Source organism: Anomaloglossus baeobatrachus, chromosome 11, assembly GCF_048569485.1.
Source record: "Anomaloglossus baeobatrachus isolate aAnoBae1 chromosome 11, aAnoBae1.hap1, whole genome shotgun sequence".
Lineage (NCBI taxonomy): Eukaryota > Metazoa > Chordata > Amphibia > Anura > Aromobatidae > Anomaloglossus > Anomaloglossus baeobatrachus.
The window spans coordinates 36,411,994-36,435,174 of NC_134363.1; the positions used below are offsets into that span (position 1 = coordinate 36,411,994).

At 40.7% G+C, this 23,181-nt stretch overlaps 1 protein-coding gene across 1 annotated transcript in view; it reads right to left on the minus strand.

Annotated features, from left to right (window-relative positions):
- LOC142256133 (cell adhesion molecule CEACAM1-like) overlaps positions 1–23,181 on the minus strand; it is a 51,485-nt gene that overhangs the window by 19,431 nt on the left and 8,873 nt on the right. Inside the window, exons 5-8 of the mRNA XM_075327672.1 lie at positions 21,381–21,674; positions 19,982–20,230; positions 18,655–18,951; positions 13,971–14,081 (exon numbers count right to left, since the gene is read on the minus strand). Of these exons, the coding sequence (XP_075183787.1) occupies positions 13,972–14,081; positions 18,655–18,951; positions 19,982–20,230; positions 21,381–21,674 (950 nt within the window). The 3' untranslated portion in view covers position 13,971. The remainder of the gene's footprint in view (positions 1–13,970; positions 14,082–18,654; positions 18,952–19,981; positions 20,231–21,380; positions 21,675–23,181) is intronic.

Genomic DNA, 23,181 nt, shown 5'->3' on the forward strand with positions numbered 1-23,181 from the left:
CTACAACATTTTTAAATGAAACGCAATTGTAAAAATAATTTTTAGGCCCATAAATATTTTTAGACCCAAAATTTTTAGACCCAAAAATACGTATTTAACTAAAAAAATGTCCACAAGTTCTTCTCCGTTAACAAAACAGAAATTATAGAAGGCAAATGCTGAATTTTTTTTAATGAAACCCAATTGTAAAAATAATTTTTAGACACAAAAATATTTTTAGACCGAACATTTTTAGACCCCAAAATATTTAACTAAAAAAAGTCCACAGATTTTTCTCAGTTAGCAACACTGAAACTATAGAAGGCAAATGCTGCAACATTTTTAAATGAAACCCAATTGCAAAAAATTATTTTTAGACCCAAAAATATTTTTAGACCCAAAAATATTTATTTACCACAAAAAAAGTCTATGGATTTATTTACCACAAAAAAAGTCTTAGTTAACAACACAGAAACTATAGAAGACAAATGCTGCAATTGTTTTTTTCAATGAAACCCAATTGTAAAAATAACCTTTAGACCCAAAATTATTTTTTGCCCCAAAATTTTTGGACCCAAAAATATTTATTTACCCCCAAAAAATGTTGACGGATTCTTCTCAGTTAGCAACACAGAAACTATAGAAGACAAATGGTACAATTATTTTTAAATGAAACCCAATTGGAAAAATAATTTTTAGACCCAAAAATATATATTTAACACTCAAAAAAAAATGTCCATGGATTCTTTTCAGTTAGTAACACAGAAACTATAGAAGGCAAGTGCTGCAAAATTGATTAATGAAACCCAATTGTAAAAATAATTTTTAGACCCAAAAATAGTTATTTAACTAAAAACAAAATGTCCACGGATTCCTCTCAGTTAGCAACACAGAAACTATAGAAGTAAAATGCTACAATTTTTGCTTTATGAAAGCCAATTGTAAAAATAATTTTTAGACTTAAAAATATTTATTTTACAAAAAAAATGGCCACGGATGTCCTCAGTTAGCAGCACAGAAACTATAGAAGGCACATTCTGCAAATTTTTTAATGAAACTCAATTGTAAAAATAATTTTTAAACCCCAAATTTTTAGATCCAAAAATATTTAACTAAAAAATGTCCACAGATTCTTCTCAGTTAGCAACACAGAAACTATAGAAGGCAGATGCTGCAATTTTTTTTAAATGAAACCCAATTGTAAAAATAATTTTTAGACACAAAAATATTTTACACCCAAAATTTTTAGACCCCAAAATATTTAATTAAAAAAAATGTCCACAGATTCTTCTCAGTTACCAACACAGAAACTATAGAAGGCAAATGCTGCAAAAATTAATGGAACTCAATTGTAAAAATACTTTTTAGACCCAAAAAATATTTTTAGACCCAACATTTTTAGACCCAAAAACATTTATTTAACTAAAAAAATTCCACGGATTCTTCTCAGTTAGCAACACAGAAACTAAAGAAGGCAAATGCTGCAATTTTTTTTAATGAAATCCAATTGTAAAAGTTATTTTTAGACCCATAAATATTTATAGACCCAACATTTTTAGACCCAAAAAAATGTATTTAATTAAAAAAATGTCCACGAGTTCTTCTCCATTAACAAAACAGAAATTATAGAAGGCAAATTCTGCATTTTTTTTAATGAAACCCAATTGTAAAAATAATTTTTAGACCTAACATTTTTAGACCCCAAAATATTTAACTATAAAAAGTCCATAGATTTTTCTCAGTTAGCAACACTGAAACTATAGAAGGCAAATTCTGCAAAATTTTTAAATGAAACCCAATTGCAAAAAATAATTTTTAGACCCAAAAATATTTTTAGACCCAAAATTGTTGGACCCAAAAATATTTATTTACCACAAAAAAGTCCATGGATTCTTCTTAGTTAGCAACACAGAAACTATAGAAGACAAATGCTGCAATTTCTTTTTTTTTCAATGAAACCCAATTGTAAAAATAACGTTTAGACCCAAATATATTTTTTGACCCAAAATCTTTGGACCCAAAAATATTTATTTACCCCAAAAAAATGAACACGGATTCTTCTCAGTTAGCAACACAGAAACTATAGAAGACAAATGATGCAATTATTTTTCAATGAAACCCAATAGAAGAAATAATTTTTAGACCCAAAAATATATATTTAACACAAAAAAAAATGTCCATGGATTCTTTTCAGTTAGTAACACAGAAACTATAGAAAGCAAGTGCTGCAAAATTGATTAATGAAACCCAATTGTAAAAATAATTTTTAGACCCAAAAATATTTATTTAACATTAAATTTAAAAAAAATGTCCTTGGAATCTGTCATGCTGTTGTGATATAAAGCGGGAGCAGATGAGTTGGTTAATATATTGGTTTATGGGACATGATTCAGTATAATTTATAATTATAGAAATGTCTATACGTAGGACTCCAGTGGGCTTATTTTTTGTGTCCTGAGCTACTGTTTTTACTGATACAATTTCAGGGTAGAGAAAATGTTTTAATCACCGCTTATTGCATTTTACTGCAATAATGTTGTAGTGGCCAACACAATTTTTTGTCTCATTACATTATATACCGATCAGATTAATTAATCTATATATATAATTGCCTTATCTGTCTTGCTCCAAAATTCTGTCGTTACAGTAATAACCATCGCATTGGCCGCTCACCTCGCCTCGGCTCTGCCCCCCCGCACGGATTGGCAGCTCACCCCGGCCCCCTGCACGCATTGGCCGCTCGGACAGGCCCCGCCCCCCCTTACGCATTGGACGCTCACCCTGGCCCCGCCCCCGCACGCATTCCCCGAACCCACACGGAGCCCCGACTCCCAGGTGACTGCTGCACCCCCGGAAGCCCACACCGGCAAGAGAAAGTGGAGAAAAGCCGGATGTGTGAAACCACTGGCTTTCCCCCGACTCCCGGCACACGTGTGCCGGCGTAGACTCATAACCATAGTACACATTGGGTAACTATAGAAACCGCTTTGCTTAGTTACCCGATGTGTAACATGGTTACTAGCTTACCCTGGCTCTCGGCACACGTGTGCCGGAGCCGGCGTACGCTGTTAACCAGTGTACACATCGGGTAACTATGGAAACTGCTTTGCATAGTTACCCGATGTGTACCATGGTTACTAACTTAATCCGGCTCACTGCCCATTCAGATCGTTGGTCTCCCATTGTCAAACACGCCGATGCGTGCTGCACAGCAGGAGACCAACGAGCAAAAAATGAACCATCATTATTCAAGACTTACTGATTATATTATTATTCAATCTGCTACCCTACATACACATTCTAGACTACCTGATACGTTATAATCGGGCCACTTTCTAGTTTATAATATTGATATTCAGCTTTTACGAATACAGAAATATCAAATGTGTATTTTTAATTATTTTAATGGGGGAAAAAAGGGAGTAAGTTGAAGTTTTGTGCTTTTTTTTATAGTTTTATAAACATTTTTTCATTTTATTTGTTAGTCCACTTGTGGGACTTGAACTTCCAATCATCCGACGCTTGTGCTGTACATAGCAGTGCATAAGCACTGCTATGCATAGTGAAATTAACAGTGACCTACGAACACTAGCTACTGTTTTTACTGATACCATTTCAGGGTAGAGATAATATTTTAATAGTCTCTTATTGCATTTTATTGTAATGTTGTGGTGGCCAACACAATTTTTTTTTCTCCTTACATTGTTTACTGGTTGGATTAATTAATTTAAAACATTGAAAGATTCAGCTTTTGCAAATGCAGCAATATCAAATATATATACACACACACACACATATATATATATATATATATATATATATATATATATATATATATATATATATATATTTATTTTTTATTTCTTTTTTTATTATATTAAAGGGGGTGATTTGCAGGGATTTTTTTACATTTTCAAATTTCTAAAAACATTTTTTTCACTTTATATGTTTGTGACATACGCAAGGTCTGTGGGGACTCGGTCCGGGCTTTGAACCAGAGGAACATGTCATGGGTCTGGCCGATGCCTGGTTCCGTGACCCTGGGGGTCGCTTAAAAAGGGGGGAAAAATGGAAATAATAATAATATTAAAGTTTTTTGTGACGCCACTTGCAGTATGCGGCTATGTGAGGAAAGCCGCCGCTGCAAAGTATCTCACTGCTGGGGCTGGTGGTATTAAGCAGCTTGGATGTTAGGGCCCTCCGCAAGTAGAGCTGAGCCCCAGGGGAGAATGATGGTGGTTGTAGTATGGTGAAGGTTAGTAAAAGAGATGCAGGAAGAATTCAGACAACACAGGGGTTGCGGTTTAACTTGTTATTTACTCACTGGTTCAGTGGAGGTGCAACCCAGCTGGTGATGGACTCAACCAATCTGGGTCCCAGTGCCGGTGTTGTGACCTGGTGAGCTTTACTTCCATGCACCCTTCTGTAGTTGGTGGATCCCCGTGGCCTGGAACGTTTTGGGGTCACAGTCCTGGTCCGTATAGCAGGCAGCTTAAACTTCTCTTGGGTTGGACCTCTGAGTCAGTCCCTGGATTCCCTCTTTGCTGCTGTGCGGCAGACATGACTTAGAAACGTCTGACTGACGGCCCTAACTTGCCGTTCTGACCCAAACCAGTTATCCACCTTTCACCACTTTTCCACTTAAAATAAGACATGGACTGCGTGTCATTGGATGTAAAGGCCACAGCAGCCTCGTTTATTAACACCAAATAATCAATAACATTTATTCATAAATGTAGTAAATAACTCCATAAACATAACCACCAGCAAAGGAGGGGGGGTAAGTGAAGAGTCCCTTTGTACATGATTGCAACACCAGCTCCACCATGTGCCCTCAGCCGCACCACACCGACTCGAGGACACCCAGCCGAGTGTTGCTCCACCATGTGCCCTCAGCCGCACCACACCGGCTCGAGGACACCCAGCACATTAACATGCCCTGCTGTGACCCAGCACAGCAGGGTCCCACGTTAACATGTCCCGCTGTGACCGAGCACAGCAGGGACCCACCAACCATACCATTGCACACCAGGGGTAACCCGCTCCTGCACTGGGTTCCCCCCCGCTCTTTGTGCAATCCACCGACTTCAAATACCCCCCTCCTTTCCGCCACAGCGAGCACGTATGACACCTTGTACGTGCGAGCCCCACCACCAAAAACCCCGACCCGAGCCGACTCCTCGGGTCGAGCAACCAATACTGCGGGACCAATGCCAATCGAGCAAAATAACCCCCCAATAGACCTTACGATGCCAACCAGCACCAAGCCACCAGTACAACAAGGTCAGCCGCCCCCAAGACCTGCAACTAACCGACCACGTCGTCCGATCCTATGTACCGCCTGCGCGACCAGTCCCCAACGAGCCACCAAAGCCGCCGCCCCCATCTCCATGGAATAAGGGGCAAGCTCGGCCTCGTTGAGACAGCTACACTGCAGGCGCCTCCTAAAATTACACCTCAACTGATAATTAACAAAGCCAACCATTATTGGTGTACCATTACCATCCTCTGCACCGCCTGCGCGCCCAGTCCCCAACGAGCCACCAGAGCCGCCGCCCCCATCTTCATGGAATAAGGGACAAGCTCGGCCTCGTTGAGACAGCTACACTGCAGGCGCCCCCTAAAATTACACCTCAACTGATAATTAACAAAGCCAACCATCATTGGTGTACCAGTACAATCCTCTGCACCGCCTGCGCGACCAGTCCCCAACGAGCCACCTGAGCCGCCGCCCCCATCTTCATGGAATAAGGGGCAAGCTTGGCCTCGTTGAGACAGCTACACTGCAGGCGCCTCCTAAAATTACCCATCAACTGGTAAATCAACAAAAACAACCCTTATAGTCGGAAACAAAACAACCTCCACTGTTTCCCCAACCCCTGACAGATTCCCAAAACATACCCAGTAACACAACCCCTGGGCAGTCATGCCCCTGTGAACAACGGCACGAGCACGGCACCCAGGCAAGGAGAAATGGCCCGGGGCAATCAGGCCCGATGTCACGAATCAAGCACCCCGGATGCACCAGCGACCACCTCTCCTCCACCCACGCGCCGTACCAAAACGCTGCCGTTCTCGTAAACTGTGTGTGATCGCACAGATCCTAAAACACCACCCAGCACAATGGCCAAAACCATGCCACCCTGCTATTGTCGTCACAACAACCCGGAACCGAAAACAGCCAAACCGACCACCAGCCTGAAGAAAAGACCTTAACTATGTACCAATGTGTAACGATACTCCCAACACCAGACGATTTCCCAAAACTAAGTCAGAATACACCCTTCTGACCACCACATATTGCTCAAAGCCCCGGAAAAGGGGCACATGACCACCGTTATTCATCGGTATCACCGTGCACTTTGAACCCTCAAGCACGACACTACCGTTGCCCCCCTCTCACCAAAGCCAACTGCACACCACGCCCAATCCCCGCTAAACTGCAGACTCAAAACTACTCACAAAATGAGAGAACAGCAACTCCCACTAAACCCGTAGTCCAGGAAAAACTCAAACACCACATTTCTCCGAAATTGCAGGCACCATAAGCCAGGGCCAACCGTCAAACGTTGCACCGACAGGTGCCTGGTGCTTGTCCGCCACTCAGCCTTAAAGCGCCGCAAAACACCCCCCCAAACGGGGCACCGCCCCAGACGGTTACCAGTTCCTTAAACCATAAGAGTCAGTGCACCCCGCGCTGGCTGCCCCTGCCACCCAACCTGACATTGAGGGAGGTAATGGCAAAGTTGCGACCTACTCGCTCACTACTTCGACACCTCACCCACAGCTGCGCCACACAACTGTGTGCCCCAATACCTGCCGGTCCTGACAAATACGTAAGACCAAAGTAACCACTTGGCAATGCAATACTGGGAGGGGCTACACTACCGCCTGACAATCGGCGAACCCACAACGTGCCCCATGATCTATCAGCATAACCAACAAATGGAACAACCCGCCATCAGCACTGGCTAGCTGGAAAATCCCACAAGTCGCCAATCAAAGGCCCCCGGACACCAATAATCCACACACTGGATAACCCAACCCCAATGTCACTTATTCCTCGCACCAACACATTACCCGAGCCCCCTATCCGGGGGCACCAGGAAGAAACACTCTAAGACGAACCATATACCCATAAGGCAAAGCCACGCCAGCTGTACCCGAAAGAAACCCCCAAGCCCATCGTAAACGAGAACCACCTACTCTTATGATAAACTCCAGCGGAGCCCCTATCAACTGCCATAACGAATGACGCCCGATACAGTCTGCCATCGTTAAGCCGGCGACCCTACTAAGAACCGCATACCAATCCACGAGCATAAAACTTGTTAAAACTGCCCCTGTGCAGCCACTGCTAGCAAACTCCCGTCATCTCCCCATGAACCCGCAGATCCTGCAAAGGCCCCCAAACGGCACACAGGGCAATAAGCCAAACTTGACCCCAAAACAGTAGCACGACATACACTGGAGCCTGATAATGGCCCGTAACCTGACCTCAGACATAGGGCCCTACCTAGCCGAACCAAACACATCGACTTATCAAACACATGCTAACTCCGCAGGTACACCCTGGGCATGAAGAAACAGCGTAGCAGTCCCAGGTTGTCCCCGGAACAGAATATAAACACTCGACCATCCCGAATATCGGATAATCCCCCAACCGAACCCGGACCATGTACACAATAACCAGACCTGGGGCAACCATAAAACATCCCGCTCCACACAATATTTGTCCAACAGACATCGTAAACAAGCACTAAAACCCGATTACAGACCCAGGCAACAAAAGTGTGTTTTTTAAAACGCCTATTACTCCTGTTAATAGACGGCTAGACAGGGCACCGCATACAGGTGAACAGTCAATTTCAAGACCCCCCGGGAGGTGTCGTCAACCGCCGCAAGGGAGGACAGATCTCCAAAGGACTGCTGTCCCAATCATAACGACCTTAACATCTGGCCGTAACAAAACATGCCCGGCAAGTAAACCTGAAAACCCACCAGTACTCTCACAACCCCTGTTGGAGGACCGGACTCAGGCCGATGCCTATAGAGTATAAAGCACCCCCTCGTGAAACGCAACCACATTCCCCTTCACCTCCCACCAGCAATAACACACACCCCATGCAACGCTCAAGAGTCAGCCACCAAATGCAAACGCACCCCCGCAGAACGGGCCACCATGTATGTGGACTACCATCGAACCCTTATCAAATACTCTTAACCGCGATAAACCTCTAGCTAAAAGACTCCCATAACCATTACATAAACCATGGAATCGCCGTGAACTCGGTTATCCTATCCACCACCCCTTCGCAAGTATTCATATACCTGCCTCAAAGTCCGCCCCACCACCGACTTACACCTGAATTAGTCACGAACCACCAGGAAAACACCCAATCATACAAAATCACCCAAAATATGCAAGCGCAATTACGCCAACCATAATAAACAAGTGCGTCACCTAGAGATAAACACCCTATCATGAAAAAACCCCAACGCTCATGAAGTGCATAGCGAGGCATCCGGGACCACAGAGCAACCACTCCCGTACAACATTCAACGCTGTAACAGGGCCCCCTACCTCCTACCGAAACCGGCTGACAAACAAACTACCGCCCTATTGCACCCGAAATCATACGTATCGACCCCCTTACTACCCACTCTAATCCAAGCATTAATACAAGGTTTTAAGTGAGCCTTAATTTACTAGGCTGACTCCATGGAATCCCACGGAACAGCCGTCGCATGTCCTCCGCGTCGAGCACCGCCATGTTCTCCACCGATAGACGCAGGATGCAGCCCTCCTGGGCCGCACCGAAAGTGGCCGGACTAACCAGCCATCCGGGGACGCTTGGCGAAAGGTCACCGGCTCGAAGCCACAACTGGGGGGGGGGGGTGCGCTCCAGCCGCCCAGCCGCCTGTGGGAATCCGTATCCATAGTTGGATCCGCTACCATAACCGTGCGCAATTGCGCAGGGCGCAGCTCCTGAATCTTGCACCAGATGCCGAGGGCACGTGACGGCAACGCCGGACCACATGACCGCGCCACGGGTCATGCGGACGCGCCACCCAGGTTGTCACGCCAAACCCCCGCGCCGTAGCCCTCCTGTGATGTTGCCCCATCACGCTACCGCTGGACTGCTGGTCGGGCCCTACGCGGCTGCGCAGGCCGCACCTAGCGGGTGGAATCAGGGGTATCACTCACCCACTCCGCTGGACGACATCCGCGGCGAACCCCCTGCTGGCCAGGCCCTGCACAGATGTGCCGGCCGCACTTCCTTGCTGCCGATGGTTACTTGGCACGTCACCGAGCCGTGTGACCGTGCCATCAGAGGGCCTCGCACCGACGTGCAGGCCGCGCCTCCTGGATGATTCCGGGCACATGACCGCCCAGCGAGCCATGTGGACGCGACGTAAAAGGGGCCCGTGACCGCGCCGGCCCCACGTGACCGCGCCGGCCCCACGTGACCGCGCCGGCCCCACGTGACCGCGCCGGCCCCACATGACCGCTGCGCATCGGGTGAGCCCAGCGGATCGGGTGAGCCCGGCGGGCCGGAGGAGCCCAGCGGGTCGGAGGAGCCCAGCGGGTCGGAGGAGCCCTGCCGGTCAGGTGAGCGCAGCGGGTCAGGTGACCGCGCCAGGTCACGCCCCCGCAACGCGCACGTCACCAATGGCCACTGCGACCCGGAAGTGAAGGGGAGCCGGCTACAGCACTCACCGCCCCGCAACCTTGCAGCCTGTGCCCAACTTTCGGCCCAGGCCCCGCCGCCGCCACCGCTGCCGTGGGTCCTCCGCTGGGGCTCCTCTCCCGTTGCCGGCTCCTTGCAGTTGTCTCCGGGCTGAGGCGCTAAGCAGTCGCTGCCGCTACGGAGGCAGGGTGGTCCCATCTTCAGCGCCGCCGACGTCCCCCGACCATTGCTGCAGCTGCTTCTCCATTCGCTGCTGGGCGTGCTGGTCCTCTTCATCTGTGCCACGAGTACCACCCTCTCCAGGATCCAAACAATTCCAGACGTCTTCAGGTAATGAATGACCTCCCACCTCCTAATCCGGCCCTATATATACTCCCCTACACTAGCAACCCCCCGGACCAATTACATGGCCCCACAGCCCTCTAACTCCACCCCCCATTTTCCCGCACAAAATACCCTAAGCATTAACCCCTTGCTAATCCTCAGGCCTAGCATCCCTCCTCAGTCATGTTGCCCTCCCTTTAGCCCTTTCAGGGCAGGCGTCCGGGCTTTTCTCTAACGTTGGTGAGGAACCCTGACATTTCCCCATCGGGCAGATTTATTAGGTGAGCTTGAAGCATGTTCCTGAACTAGGGATCTGCACCCCGCCAGTGCTTGGTCCTGTGAGTACTCACAACGTACTCTCGTGGCGACCATACTCCTTTGGTTCAACAGACCACTTCACATGTGTTGACTGACTGTCTGACTTCCTTCTCGCTCTGTGCCTTTTTCACTCTCTGTCAAGATGTCCGTCTACTGTTGTCTACACCAACTAGCCCCTCCCCCTTCCTGGTTTCTGACTAGCAGATTGGATATGCCCCAACTATAGGTGGCCATCAATCAAACCCGGCCCTAGCCTGTTATCCAGCCTGGGAAAATGGGTAGAATTGTGTGTTGGTGTGGTGGTTACCGGCACTGGTCTATCAGGAACCCGAGGTTAGCACTGCCCCTGTTACTAGATGCAATACCCTGTGGCACCTGATGCCTCAGAGGCGCCACATTTGTCCACTTTGGGACTTGAACCTGCGACCATACAATATTTATGCTGTATAGTGAAAATCACAGGGACCCATGAACGTCAGATACAGGCTGATTTTAATAGGAGAATCATAATGACAGGCACTGGGGTCACCAGCAGACCTCCAGCTTTCATGGAAGGCCATCGGTGCACTGTGATAATGTCACGGGCTCACCGATAGGGGCATGGAATGACACTTATCTATTAATTCTGATGCTATATCAAACTTATGAAAGTTGGTTTTACTTAGATCATTAGTCATTCCGAAATTTTACCTAGCCTCATTGGCCCTAAACCTGAGAATTTGGACGTCCAAGGAAACTTTTCAATGACGTCTTTATAAAAAAGGACTCCTTTAAGAACAAAAATAAGACTTGATAAATATATATTAGTTATTAGTCATCCATCTGCCGGATTAAGGTTCGGTAATATTTGTTCTTTGTATCTAAATCTTAATCCGAGGCTAAAACCGATTCATAAGAGAAGTGAGGATTTCTATTTGCAACTTGAAATGTCAGAAGAAATCACCTGTTACATTCCAAGATGTTCTCTTACACTCCCTCTACGTCTCCGGGGCCAAATTAGTGTCATTGTATAGATTGGGTACGGAAAGTATTCAGACCCCTTTAAATGTTTCCCTCTTTGTTTCATTGCAGCCATTCAAAAAAGTTCCTTTTTTTCTCATTAATGTACACTCTGCACCCCATCCCCCATCTTGACACAAAAAAACAGAAATGTAGAATTTTTTGCAAATTTATGAAACAAGAAAAGCTGAAATATCCCATGGTCATAAGTATTCAGCCCCTTTGCTCAGACACTCATATGTAAGTCACATGCTGTCCATTTACTTATGATCCTCCTTGAGATGGTTCTGCTCCTTCATTGGAGTCCAGCTGTGTGTAATTAAACTGATAGGACTTGATTTGGAAAGGCGCACACCTGTCTATATAAGACCTCACAGCTCACAGCGCATGTCACACCAAATGAGAATCATGAGGTCAAAGGAACTGCCCAAGGAGCTCAGAGACAGAATTGTGGCAAGGCACAGATCTGGCCAAGGTTACAAAAGAATTTCTGCAGTACTCATGGTCCCTATGAGCACAGTGGCCGCCATAATCCTTACATGGAAGAAGTTTGGGACCACCACAACTCTTCCTAGACCTGGCCGTCCAGCCAAACTGAGCAATCGAGGGAGAAGAGCCTTAGTGAGAGAGGTAAAGAAGAACCCCAAGATCACTGTAGTTGAGAAACCCAGGCACTGCTCATCACCTGCCCAATACAATCCCAACAGTGAAACATGGTGGTGGCAGCATCATGCTATGGGGCATGGACATTACGACTGGTTGCAATTGAAGGAAGGATGAATGCGGCCAAGTACAGAGCTATCCTGGAAGAAAGCCTCTTCCAGAGTGCTCTGGACCTCAGACATGACCAAAGATTCACCTTCCAACAAGACACAATGACCCTAAGCACACAGCTCAAATATCAAAGGAGTGGCTTCAGAACAACTCTGTGACTATTCTTGACCGGCCCAGCCAGAGCCCTGACCTAAACCCAATTGAGCATCTCTGGAGAGACCTGAAAATGGTGTCCACGAACGTTCACCAGCCAACCTGACGGAACTGGAGAGGATCTGCAAGGAAGAATGGCCGAGGATCCCTAAATCCAAGATTCCAAGAAGACTCATGGCTGTACTAGCTCAAAAGGTGCTTCTACTCAATACTGAGGAAAGGGTGTGAATACTTATGACCATGTGATATTTCAGTTTTTCTTGTTTAATACATTTGCAAATTCTACATTTCAGGGTTTTTTTCTGTCAAGATGGGGGATGGGGGCAGAGTGCACATTAATGAGAAAAAAATGAACTTTTTTGAATTTACCAAATGGCTGCAATGAAACAAAGAGTGAAAAATTTAAAGGGGTCTGAATACTTTCCATAACCACTGTATACAGAATAGATATAGAAATCATGGAGTAATTCCAAGAGCCCTCCGTACATTGTAGAAAGGGGCGTAGTGTTAATCATCTATGGATGGAATGGTAGAGCTTCCCCATTAGGGCCATGTTCACATACAATATTTTTGCAGCAGATTTTTTCTGCAGCCAAAACTTGGCAGTTAAGGTTTTGCTCCACTTTTGCGCCATTTTTATTTTGGTGCAGATTACATGTGTGATTTGTCTACAGTATATATTTAATAAAGTTCATTTTATTAGCCAAAAATGCAACATAAAATGCACCAAATCCTGTTGGCTGCATTTTTTGCACTTTCTCGTTACTTTTTATGGGAGCAAAAAAGCTGAAAGCTAAATACCATCTGTGCCACGAAAAAAACTGACGTGTGGATGAGCCCTAAGAGACAAGTCTTCATGTCTCTTGTTGGATGGTTGGTGTCACGGGTGTGTAACGGTTGACAGACAGCCCTGTGGTGTCCGGCTGTAGAAGGTCGCAGTGTTTAGCTATACAAACTGCTCCCTGGCCTTCTTTTCTTCCTGCTGTGGTGTAAATGATATCCTATGTATCTTCTCTGCTTGGGGTTAATCCCCTTCCTTTTTAGGACCCTGTGGATATCCTCACCTTTCAGCTGTTAATCATCATCACTGCCCCTTGTGTTCTTAAATACCCACATTTCCCCTTTGGTGTTTCCTGATGATAGACTCATATTCCTATACAGGCTTTGGATGCAACCAGTCAGCTTGTATTCATCTGAAGAAACATTGCTATTTGTTGCTGTCCTTCTCCCTTGTCTTTCAGCTGATAATCACCATCACTTCCCCTTGTGTTCTTAAATATCCACATTTCCCCTTGGTGTTTGCTGGTGATAGAGTTATATTCCTATACAGGCCTTGGATGCAAGGCGTTTGGTTGTATTAATCTGAAGAAACATTGTTGTTTACTGCTGTCCCTTTCCCTGAGGTCTTCTTGGAGATAAGTTATTGTTCACTTCCCCTTATTTGTGCTCCGTGTGTCTTTTTTAGAGTTTAGTGGGGTTGACTAAGCGCTCATCCCATCCGTCCCCGACCTAAAGCCTAGTTCAGGGTCAGCCAGGGCCAGGTATGCTGCTCGGTGCATAAGTATTGAATCTACCTAGGGTGGTCAGGAGAGCCAGGAGCCAGTGGAAGGTCTGGTCAAGGGTCACCATCTCCGCCTTCCCTAGACACAGGGTTTCCTTTTCCATCCCTGTCGCCATACCCGTGGTACCTCCCCATACTTAACATGAAAGTTGAATGGCTTCTCAACTTACCCTACATCTTCTTTACAATAAAAAATACAGCGACTCCAATAAGGGCGACTCCGGCCAACACCCCAATCACGATTCCAGCTATCGCACCCCCGCTAAGTCCAGAATCTGCAGCTAACACACAAAAAAAAATCAAACACATTAGGAATATTCTGGGATAAAGAATTGTCAAAAGTTGTTCTACTCTTATCGGTCGAAATTTAGTTTGATGGGCAGAAGAACCTTATTTTAATCTATCCTTTATACTTAAAAAATGTGTGTATATATATATATATATATATATATATATATTATATTTTTATATATATATATATATATATATATTATATTTCTTATATATATATATATATATACGGTATATATATATATATATATATATATATATAAAAGTGCATTATCCCTTTTTTTTGCGAAATGCGTGGTGCTATGTATTGGTGTCATTTTTGTTATAAATACTTAATGACTGATTTAATTTATGATACTTTTTAAAGTTTTTGGCCAAAACTTCGAACAAAAAGCTAATTCACTTATACAACCTCAATCAATTATCACAAATGAGATTAAAATTTATTGTATCAGATGTTATGGTCTTCACAATCAAAACGTTAAATGTAAAAAAATGCACATTTGTGTTACATTTCTTAAGCCTCCTATATACAATAAAAAAAGTCTTCAAAATTGATCAATAACCAACAATCTAATATATATGGAGGCCGCCGGACTCTGCCTCAACAGGTGAAGAATTTGGTATGTTGGTTTTCCAATGCATTTGACCAACAGAAACGTGCATGGGGGGACGAGTTATTATACTGTCTTGTATGTTGTTTTTAACATTTCTTTTTTTTTAATTACGATTTGCCCTTTTTAACTGAAATATATATATATATATATATATATATATATATATATATATATATATATATACATATATATTTAGCTATCTTTTTTATTACACTAATCTTATTTTTACATTTGTTCCTGAGCTGTTTAATTTTTTTTTGTCCTAATTTGCATCCTTTTTGCTATGATTTACTATAATTTACTGGTATATTATATATCTGTGTTTTATTTATTTATCATCAATTCTTCTTTTACATTTAATATTTTTTTTTCTTGATTTGCATCCATTTTGCTATAATTTACTGGCATATTGTATATCTACATTTTATTTATTTATCATTCATTTTTCTTTAACATTTTGTGGTTTTTTTTTCTTGATTTGCATGCTTTTTGCTATAATTTACTATAATTTACTGGTATATTATATATATATATATATATATATATATATATATATATATATACATATATATATATAGTATATATATTTTATTTATTTATCTATCATCAATTTTTCTTTTAAATTTTGTGTTTTTTTTCTTGGTTTGCATGCTTTTTGCTATAATTTATTATAATTTACTGGTATATTGCATATATATTGTATATGTGTTTTAGTTATTTATTTATCATCGATTTTTCTTTTACATTTTCTATTTTTTTTTTGTCCTGATTTGCATGCTTTTTGCTATCATTTATTATAATTTACTGGTATATTATATATATATATATATATATATATATATTATATACATATTTTATTTATTTATCATCAATTTTTCTTTTACATTTAGTATTTTGTTTTCTTGATTTGCATGCTTTTTGCTATAATTTACTATAATTTACTGGTATATTGTATATCTGCATTTTATTTAGTTATCATCGATTTTTCTTTTACATTTTGTATTTTTTTTGTCCTGATTTGCATGCTTTTTGCTATAATTTACTATAATTTACTGGTATATTGTATATCTGCATTTTATTAATTTATCATTAATTTTTCTTTTACATTTTGTATTTTTTTTCTTGATTTGCATGATATATATATATATATATATATATATATTTTTTTTTTTTTTATTTATTTATCATCGATTTTTCTTTTACATTTTGTATTTTTTTTGTCCTGATTTGCATGATTTTTGCTATAATTTACTATAATTTACTGGTATATTGTATATATATATATATATATATATATATATATATATATATATTTTATTTATTTATCATCGATTTTTCTTTTACATTTTGTATTTCTTTTTCTTGTCCTGATTTGCATGCTTTTTGCTATAATTTACTATAATTTACTGGTATATATATGTATATATATATATATATATATATATATATATATTTTATTTATTTATCATCGATTTTTCTTTTACATTTTGTATTTCTTTTTCTTGATTTGCATGCTTTTTGCTATAATTTACTATAATTTACTGGTATATTGTATATATATTATATATATATATTTTATTTATTTATCATCGATTTTTCTTTTACATTTTTTATTTTTTTTGTCCTGATTTGCATGCTTTTTGTATTAATTTACTATAATTTACTGGTATATTGTATATCTGCATTTTATTCATTTATCATTAATTTTTCTTTTATATTTTGTATTTTTTTTTCTTGATTTGCATGCCTCTTGCTATAATTTACTATAATTTACTGGTATATATATGTATATATATATATATATATATATTTTATTTATTTAACATCGATTTTTCTTTTACATTTTGGATTTTTTTTTCTTGATTTGCATGCTTTTTGCTATAATTTATTATAATTTACTGGTATATATGTATATATATATATATATATATATATATATATATATATATATATTGTAGCAACAAGTGAACAAGTCCTGCACCGCCTGCCCTCAGATTACCTCCAAGTTCAGTGGCTCACGTGCTGATGACTGCCATGTAGCGCTGGTTTGCAGGCGCAGCGTGCTGGTCGGTATTGAGCAGCTAGGAGATCCAACAACAGGAAGATGAAAAATTGACCGCAAACAGCTGCTATGCCAAACAATTTCTTTTTTATTCAAGCGTTCTTTTCATCGGTGCAGATAAAAATGCGGGAGGTGACTAGGATGCGAGTCCCTCCAAAGGACGACGGCCGTTTCGTCTGTAAGCCAGACTTCTACGGGTCCACCGTAGTCTTGATTTGCATGCTTTTTGCTATAATTTATTATAATTTACTGGTATATATATATGTATATATATATATATATATATATATGTATATTTTATTTATTTATCATCGATTTTTTTTTTACATTTTGTATTTTTTTTTCTTGATTTGCATGCTTTTTGCTATAATTTACTGGTATATTTTATTTATTTATCATCGATTTTTCTTTTACATTTTTTTTTTTTTGTCCTGATTTGCATGCTTTTTGTATTAATTTACTATAATTTACTGGTATATTGTATATCTGCATTTTATTTATTTATCATTAATTTTTCTTTTACATTTTGTATTTTTTTTTCCTAATTTGCATGCCTTTTGCTATAATTTACTATGATTTACTGGTATATTATATATATTGTATATATATTTTATTTAATTATCATCCATTTTTTTTTTTTACATTTTGTATTTTTTTTGTCCTGATTTGCATGCTTTTTGCTATAGTATACTATAATTTACCAGTATATTGTATAGCTGCGTTTTACATATTTATCAACAATATTTCTTTTGCATTTTTTTTTTCTTTATTTGCATCTTTTAACTCTAATTTACTGGTCTATATCTAAATACCATTACATTAGTCAGTGTTTTTATTATAAACTGGTAGTTTTTAGGGAACATGGTTGACTACTATTTTTCCATTGATGGCCTATCTATAGGATAGGTGATCAATGTCTGATCAGCTGAAGTCTGACATCCGGCACCTCCGCCGATTGGCTGTTCTCGGTGGCGGCAGCAACAGCAGGCAGCCAGAAATGTTGAGTTGCAGGGAACTGCCGCTTCTTCAGTCCAAAAGAAGACTAATAATATTAAAGAGGTTTTCCACTTCTTTTACATTGGTGGCCTATCCTTGGGATAGGTCATCAATGTCTGATCGGCCAGGGTCTGACACCTGGTACTTCAGCCGATCCGATCTGCTTCTCTCGGTGCTGGAGGCTGCAGAAGGTGGTCAGAAATGCTCAGTTCCGGAGCTGCTCCGCCTCCTAATAGTGGAGCGTTGGTTCAGCACATCCGCCTATTGATGTGAATAGGAGGCATATGTGCAGTACCCGGCCACTATCAGGAGACGGGCAGCTCTAGAACTGAGCATTTTCAGCTGCCGCCGCCGGGACCGAGGACAGTCGATTGTTGTCAGAGGTGCCGGGTGTTGGATCCGGGTTGACCAGACATTGATGACCTTACCTAAGGATAGGCCATGAAGGTAAAAGCAGTGGCCAACCTCCTTAAGTATGCCATAATACCAGGAAATTTAGTCAGACAACTCTTGGGTCCTTTAATGACCTCTGGACTATTAACTCACAGAAAGAATAGGCTCTGATCACGATTATATCTGGAGCAATGAGAAGGTTTTTCTCTCATAAACACTTCCTAATGGCTCCAGAGGTAATCGTGATCAAAGCCTATTCTTTCTAAATGTACACAAAGTTTTTCAAGGAGTTTTTGGAAATTGAGCAAAAAAAGTCCAAATCCTCCTCTAAATCTCAAAACTCAAGTTTTTGCACCAAAAAAAAAATCACCCAAAAAGTTTTGTGTACATAACCTAAAGTGTATGTCCACCCTGAGTCATTTTACTGAGTATAAATCTGGATTTAGTGGTAGATGCAAGTGGAATACAATGGAGAACACTGCTAATATCTCTCACCTTGTGAAACATCGAGTTTAAACGTGAAGCTTGTACTTCCGATAGCAGTCGTGGCGATGCACTCATATGTCCCTTTCTCATTGGAAGTCACTTCAGAGATTTTCAGACTGGAATTAGTCTCGTTAGACTCTATTTTGTATTTCCCACCCGTAACGACTTTGATAGGAGTTGGATTGTGATGGAGCCATTCAAACTGAGCATATAATCCAGATTGCAAACTAAGTGACAGTACTGCAGTCTGTCCTTGCTTTACAGAGGTTATAGTATTGTTTTTGTTATCAGTAGACTGTGGCCTTCCTGTTGAAAAAAAACCATACTGTATTAAGTGTCTACAGTACCCTTCTAGTACCATAAATCCAAGGCAGATACTATATAAAGCCACTGCAGCTTCTTTAATGTTCCTATAGAGGATGTGTTTATAGTAGCCGTCTACTACAATAAATCAAAGGGAGATACTATAAAAAGCCACTGCAGTTTCTTTAATGTTCCTACAGATGATGTGTCGATAGTACACTTCTACTACCATAAATCCAAGACAGATACTATAAAAAGCCACTGCAGCTTCTTTAATGTTCCTATAGACGATGTGTCTATAGTACCCTTCTACTACCATAAATCCAAGGCAGATACTATAAAAAGCCACTGCAGTTTCTTTAATGTTCCTACAGATGATGTGTCTATAGTACCCTTCTACTACCATAAATCCAAGGGAGATACAACAAAAAGCCACTGCAGCTCTTTTAATGTTCCTATAGATGAGGATAGACTATCCTTTGCTGTCAGTAAGAAGAAAATTAAATAAATAACCCAAGGATTTCACAAACCTTCAGAAGACTAGAGTGCTACCTTTCCACAACCTCAGAACTGACATATAAACTACAGGAACCTTGAAGTTTCCACTAAACCTTGCTCACATACAGGTTTTTTTTAGCAATTGTTTTTTAAAGTACATTCTTTCCGAAATCCCCTTTAAAAAGGAATCCAAAACCACCTGGAAATATCTTCCCATTAATTTCTATAGAAAATCCACTTTGAAAGAATGTTTGGAGAATTTTTCTGAAGAGGATTTCAAAAAACACTTGAAGAATAAAGAAAGTGTGGATCTTAAAAGAAACCTCTTCGATCTAGAATGGAACTGTCCAATCAAAAGGCTGAAAAAAACTGTTCCAAAAATGTTCAAAACGGCACCAGGAAATTAAAAACTCTTCCAAAAATTCCCTAAAATAGTGTGTTCCTGAAGTGGTTTACCCTTAAAAATTTCATTTGAACATTCCCTTGGAAGGAGCTATCAGGAGGACATTGCTCACCTAATATATTGGAAACTCACCGACAGTAGCGTTACAGCGGGAATTTGCCCTCAGATGGACTCCTTCACAGAGTAGAGTTATTGAGTTGCCATCTCCCGTTGGGGGAATATCTCTTGTTATGTTGTTTTTTGCTGTTTCTTCAGTAGCATTAAATATCATGGTCACGTCAGCTGCAGGTTGGCCTCCCACCCAGGAGCAAGATAACTGGATAGGTGAATTATTTTTTTTAGACTCGATATTGCAGGCAATATGTAAATTATCTGGAGACCCTGCAAGATGAGAATATCTTTCAATAGTATGCATGAGTCATGTGCAGACGTCACTGTGCAGGAATGTAGTGAGCATGCTCTGTCATGTACAGAAGATACTGTGCAGGAATGTAGTGAGCATGCTCTGTCATGTGCAGAAGTCACTGTGCAGGAGTGTAGTGAGCATGCTCTGTGTCATGTGCAGAAGTCACTGTGCAGGAGGGGAGTGAGCATGGTCTGTGTCATGCGCAGAAGATACTGTACAGAAGTGTGATGAGCATGCTCTATGTCATGTGCAAAAGATACCGTGCAGGAGCATAGTGAGCATGCTCTCTGTCATGTGAAGACGATACTGCACAGGAGTTCAGTGAGCATGCTCTGTGTCATGTAAAGAAGATAGTGTGCCGGAGTATATTGAGCATGCTCTGTGTCATGTGCAGGAGTCACTGTGCAGGAACATAGTGAGCATGCTCTGTGTCATGCGCAGGAGTCACTGTGCAGGAGTGTAGTGAGCAAGTTCTGTGTCATGTGCAGAAGATACTGTGCAGGAGCAAAGTCAGCATGCTCTGTGTCATGTGCAAAAGTCAGTGTCCAGGAGTGTAGTGAGCATGCTCTGTGTTATATAAATAAAATAAAAAATACTGTGCAGGAGCATACTGAGCATGCTCTTTGTAATGTGCAAAAGTCAGTGTCCAGGAGTGTAGTGAGCATGCTATGTGTTATATAAATAAAGTAAAAAATACTGTGCAGGAGCATACTGAGCATGCTCTTTGTCATGTGCAGAAGATACTGTGCAGGAGTGTAGTTAGCGTGCTCTTTGTCATGTGCAGAAGATACTGTGCAGGAGTGTAGTTAGCGTGCTCTTTGTCATGTGCAGAAGATACTGTGCAGGAGTGTAGTGAGCATGCTCTGTGTCATGTGCAGGAGCGTAGTGAGCGTGCTCTTTGTCATGTGCAGAAGATACTGTGCAGGTGTGTAGTTAGCGTGCTCTTTGTCATGTGCAGAAGATACTGTGCAGGTGAGTAGGGAGCATGCTCTGTGTCATGTGCAGAAGATACTGTGCAGGAGTGTAGTGAGCATGCACTGTGTCATGTGTAGCTGTTACTGTGCAGAAGTCACTTAATATCTCCACTGGGTTTTATAAGTCCACATTATATACAATATAACTTACAGGCTAAGTTGAGGCTGAGGGCATTGCTGGTCTCATTGATGGTAGCATTGGAGGCTATACAGGTAAATGATCCAGTGTCAGTCCTGGAGACAGGGCTGATGATGAGAATAGAGATGAGACCATCGCTCTCTGAGGTGACGTTATATCGACGATCTTCTGGCAGCGCTGCGCCATTCAATTTCCAAAAGAAAGTCTCAGCCTTAATGTGAGACGTGCAATTAAGATAGGCAGAATCTTCTCCATCCCAAAGCAATGCGGAGGAATTACTGCTCAGATTTACTACAGTGTCCAAGGCTTCATATAGGAAAAAAAGAGAAAAAAGTCAGAAATCAGCCATCTGACACACATCCATGATTATGCATGATTCACAACGACACAAGTTTCAAGACAAAAATAGAGCTGCAAGAACCCGACAGCTTAACATCTTGAGATTTATGTATATTACTACATTGTATATATTTCTACATTTAACACATCTGAAGGGTTTTTTAATTTACTCAAAAACCTCCTATAATGCAAGTCTGTGAAGCAATGAAAGGCAGTGACTGGCTACATGTGAAGATGGAGGTGATATAGACGGCAAGGTATGAAAGGTGGAACAGCTATAATCTAAATTCCACAACAAGAGAAAAAAAGGCAGAAGATTGCAAGGAAGGAAGGAAGAAGGAAAGAATGCATGGAAGAAAGCATAAAAAAAGAGAGGGAGGGAGAACGAAAAAAGGATAGAATGGAAGGAAGAAAGAAGAAAAAAGAAGTAAAGAAAGAAAGGAAGAAAAACATGGAATAAAGGAAAAAAGAAAATAAAAAAAGAAAATGAGAGTGAGAAAGAAAGAAAGAAAGAAAGAAAGAAAAACATGTAATTAAGGAAAAAAGAAAATAAAAAAAGAAAATAAGAGTGGGAAGGAAGGAAAGAAAGAAAGAAAGGAAGAAAGAAGGAAAGCAAAGGAAAAAAAGAAAGAAATTGAATAAAGAAAAAAATACAAAGAAAAAGAGAGAGAAAGAAGGAAGGAAGTAAAGAAAGAAAGAAAGAGAAAGAAAAACATGGAATAAAGGAAAAAAGAAAATAAAAAAAAGAAAATAAGAGTGGGAAGGAAAGAAAGAAAGAAGGAAGGAAGGAAAGATAAGGAAAAAAGAAAGACAGAAAGCAAAAAAGAAAAAGGTAGGAAAGAAAAGAAAGGAATGAAATAAAGGAGAAAAAAGAGAGTGGGAAAGAAAGAAAGAAAGAAAGAAAGAAAGAAAGAAAGAAAGAAAGAAAGAAAGAAAGAAATAGGATGGAGGATAAATAAAATAATAAAAAAAATAAATGTAAGTGAGAAGAAAAGATGGAACGAAAAAAAGGAAAAACAGAAAGCAAAAAAAAAGAAAATAGGAAAAGAAGAAATGAAGGAAATAAAGGAAAAAAGAGAAAAAAGAGAGTGGGAAGGAAAGAAAAAAAGAAAGAAAAAAAGGAAAGAAATAGAATGAAGGAAAAAATAGAAATGAGAGAGTGAGGAGGAAAGAAGGAGAGATGGAAGGAAAAGAAGAAAGACAGAAACCAAAAAAAAAGTAGGAAAAAAAGAAATGAAACAAAGGAAAAAAAAGATAAAAAAGAGAAAGTGGGAAAGAAAGAAAGAAGGAAAAAGAAAGTAAGAAAGAAATGGAATTAAGGAACAAAAATAGAAAGAAAAAGAGAGAGTGGGAATGAAAGAAAGAAGGAATGAAAGAAAAAAAAAGAAGAAAAGAGAGACACAAAGAATGGCAGAAAGAAAGAAAGAAAAGAAAGAAATAAGGAAGGACGAAAAGAAATGTAATAATGAAAGAA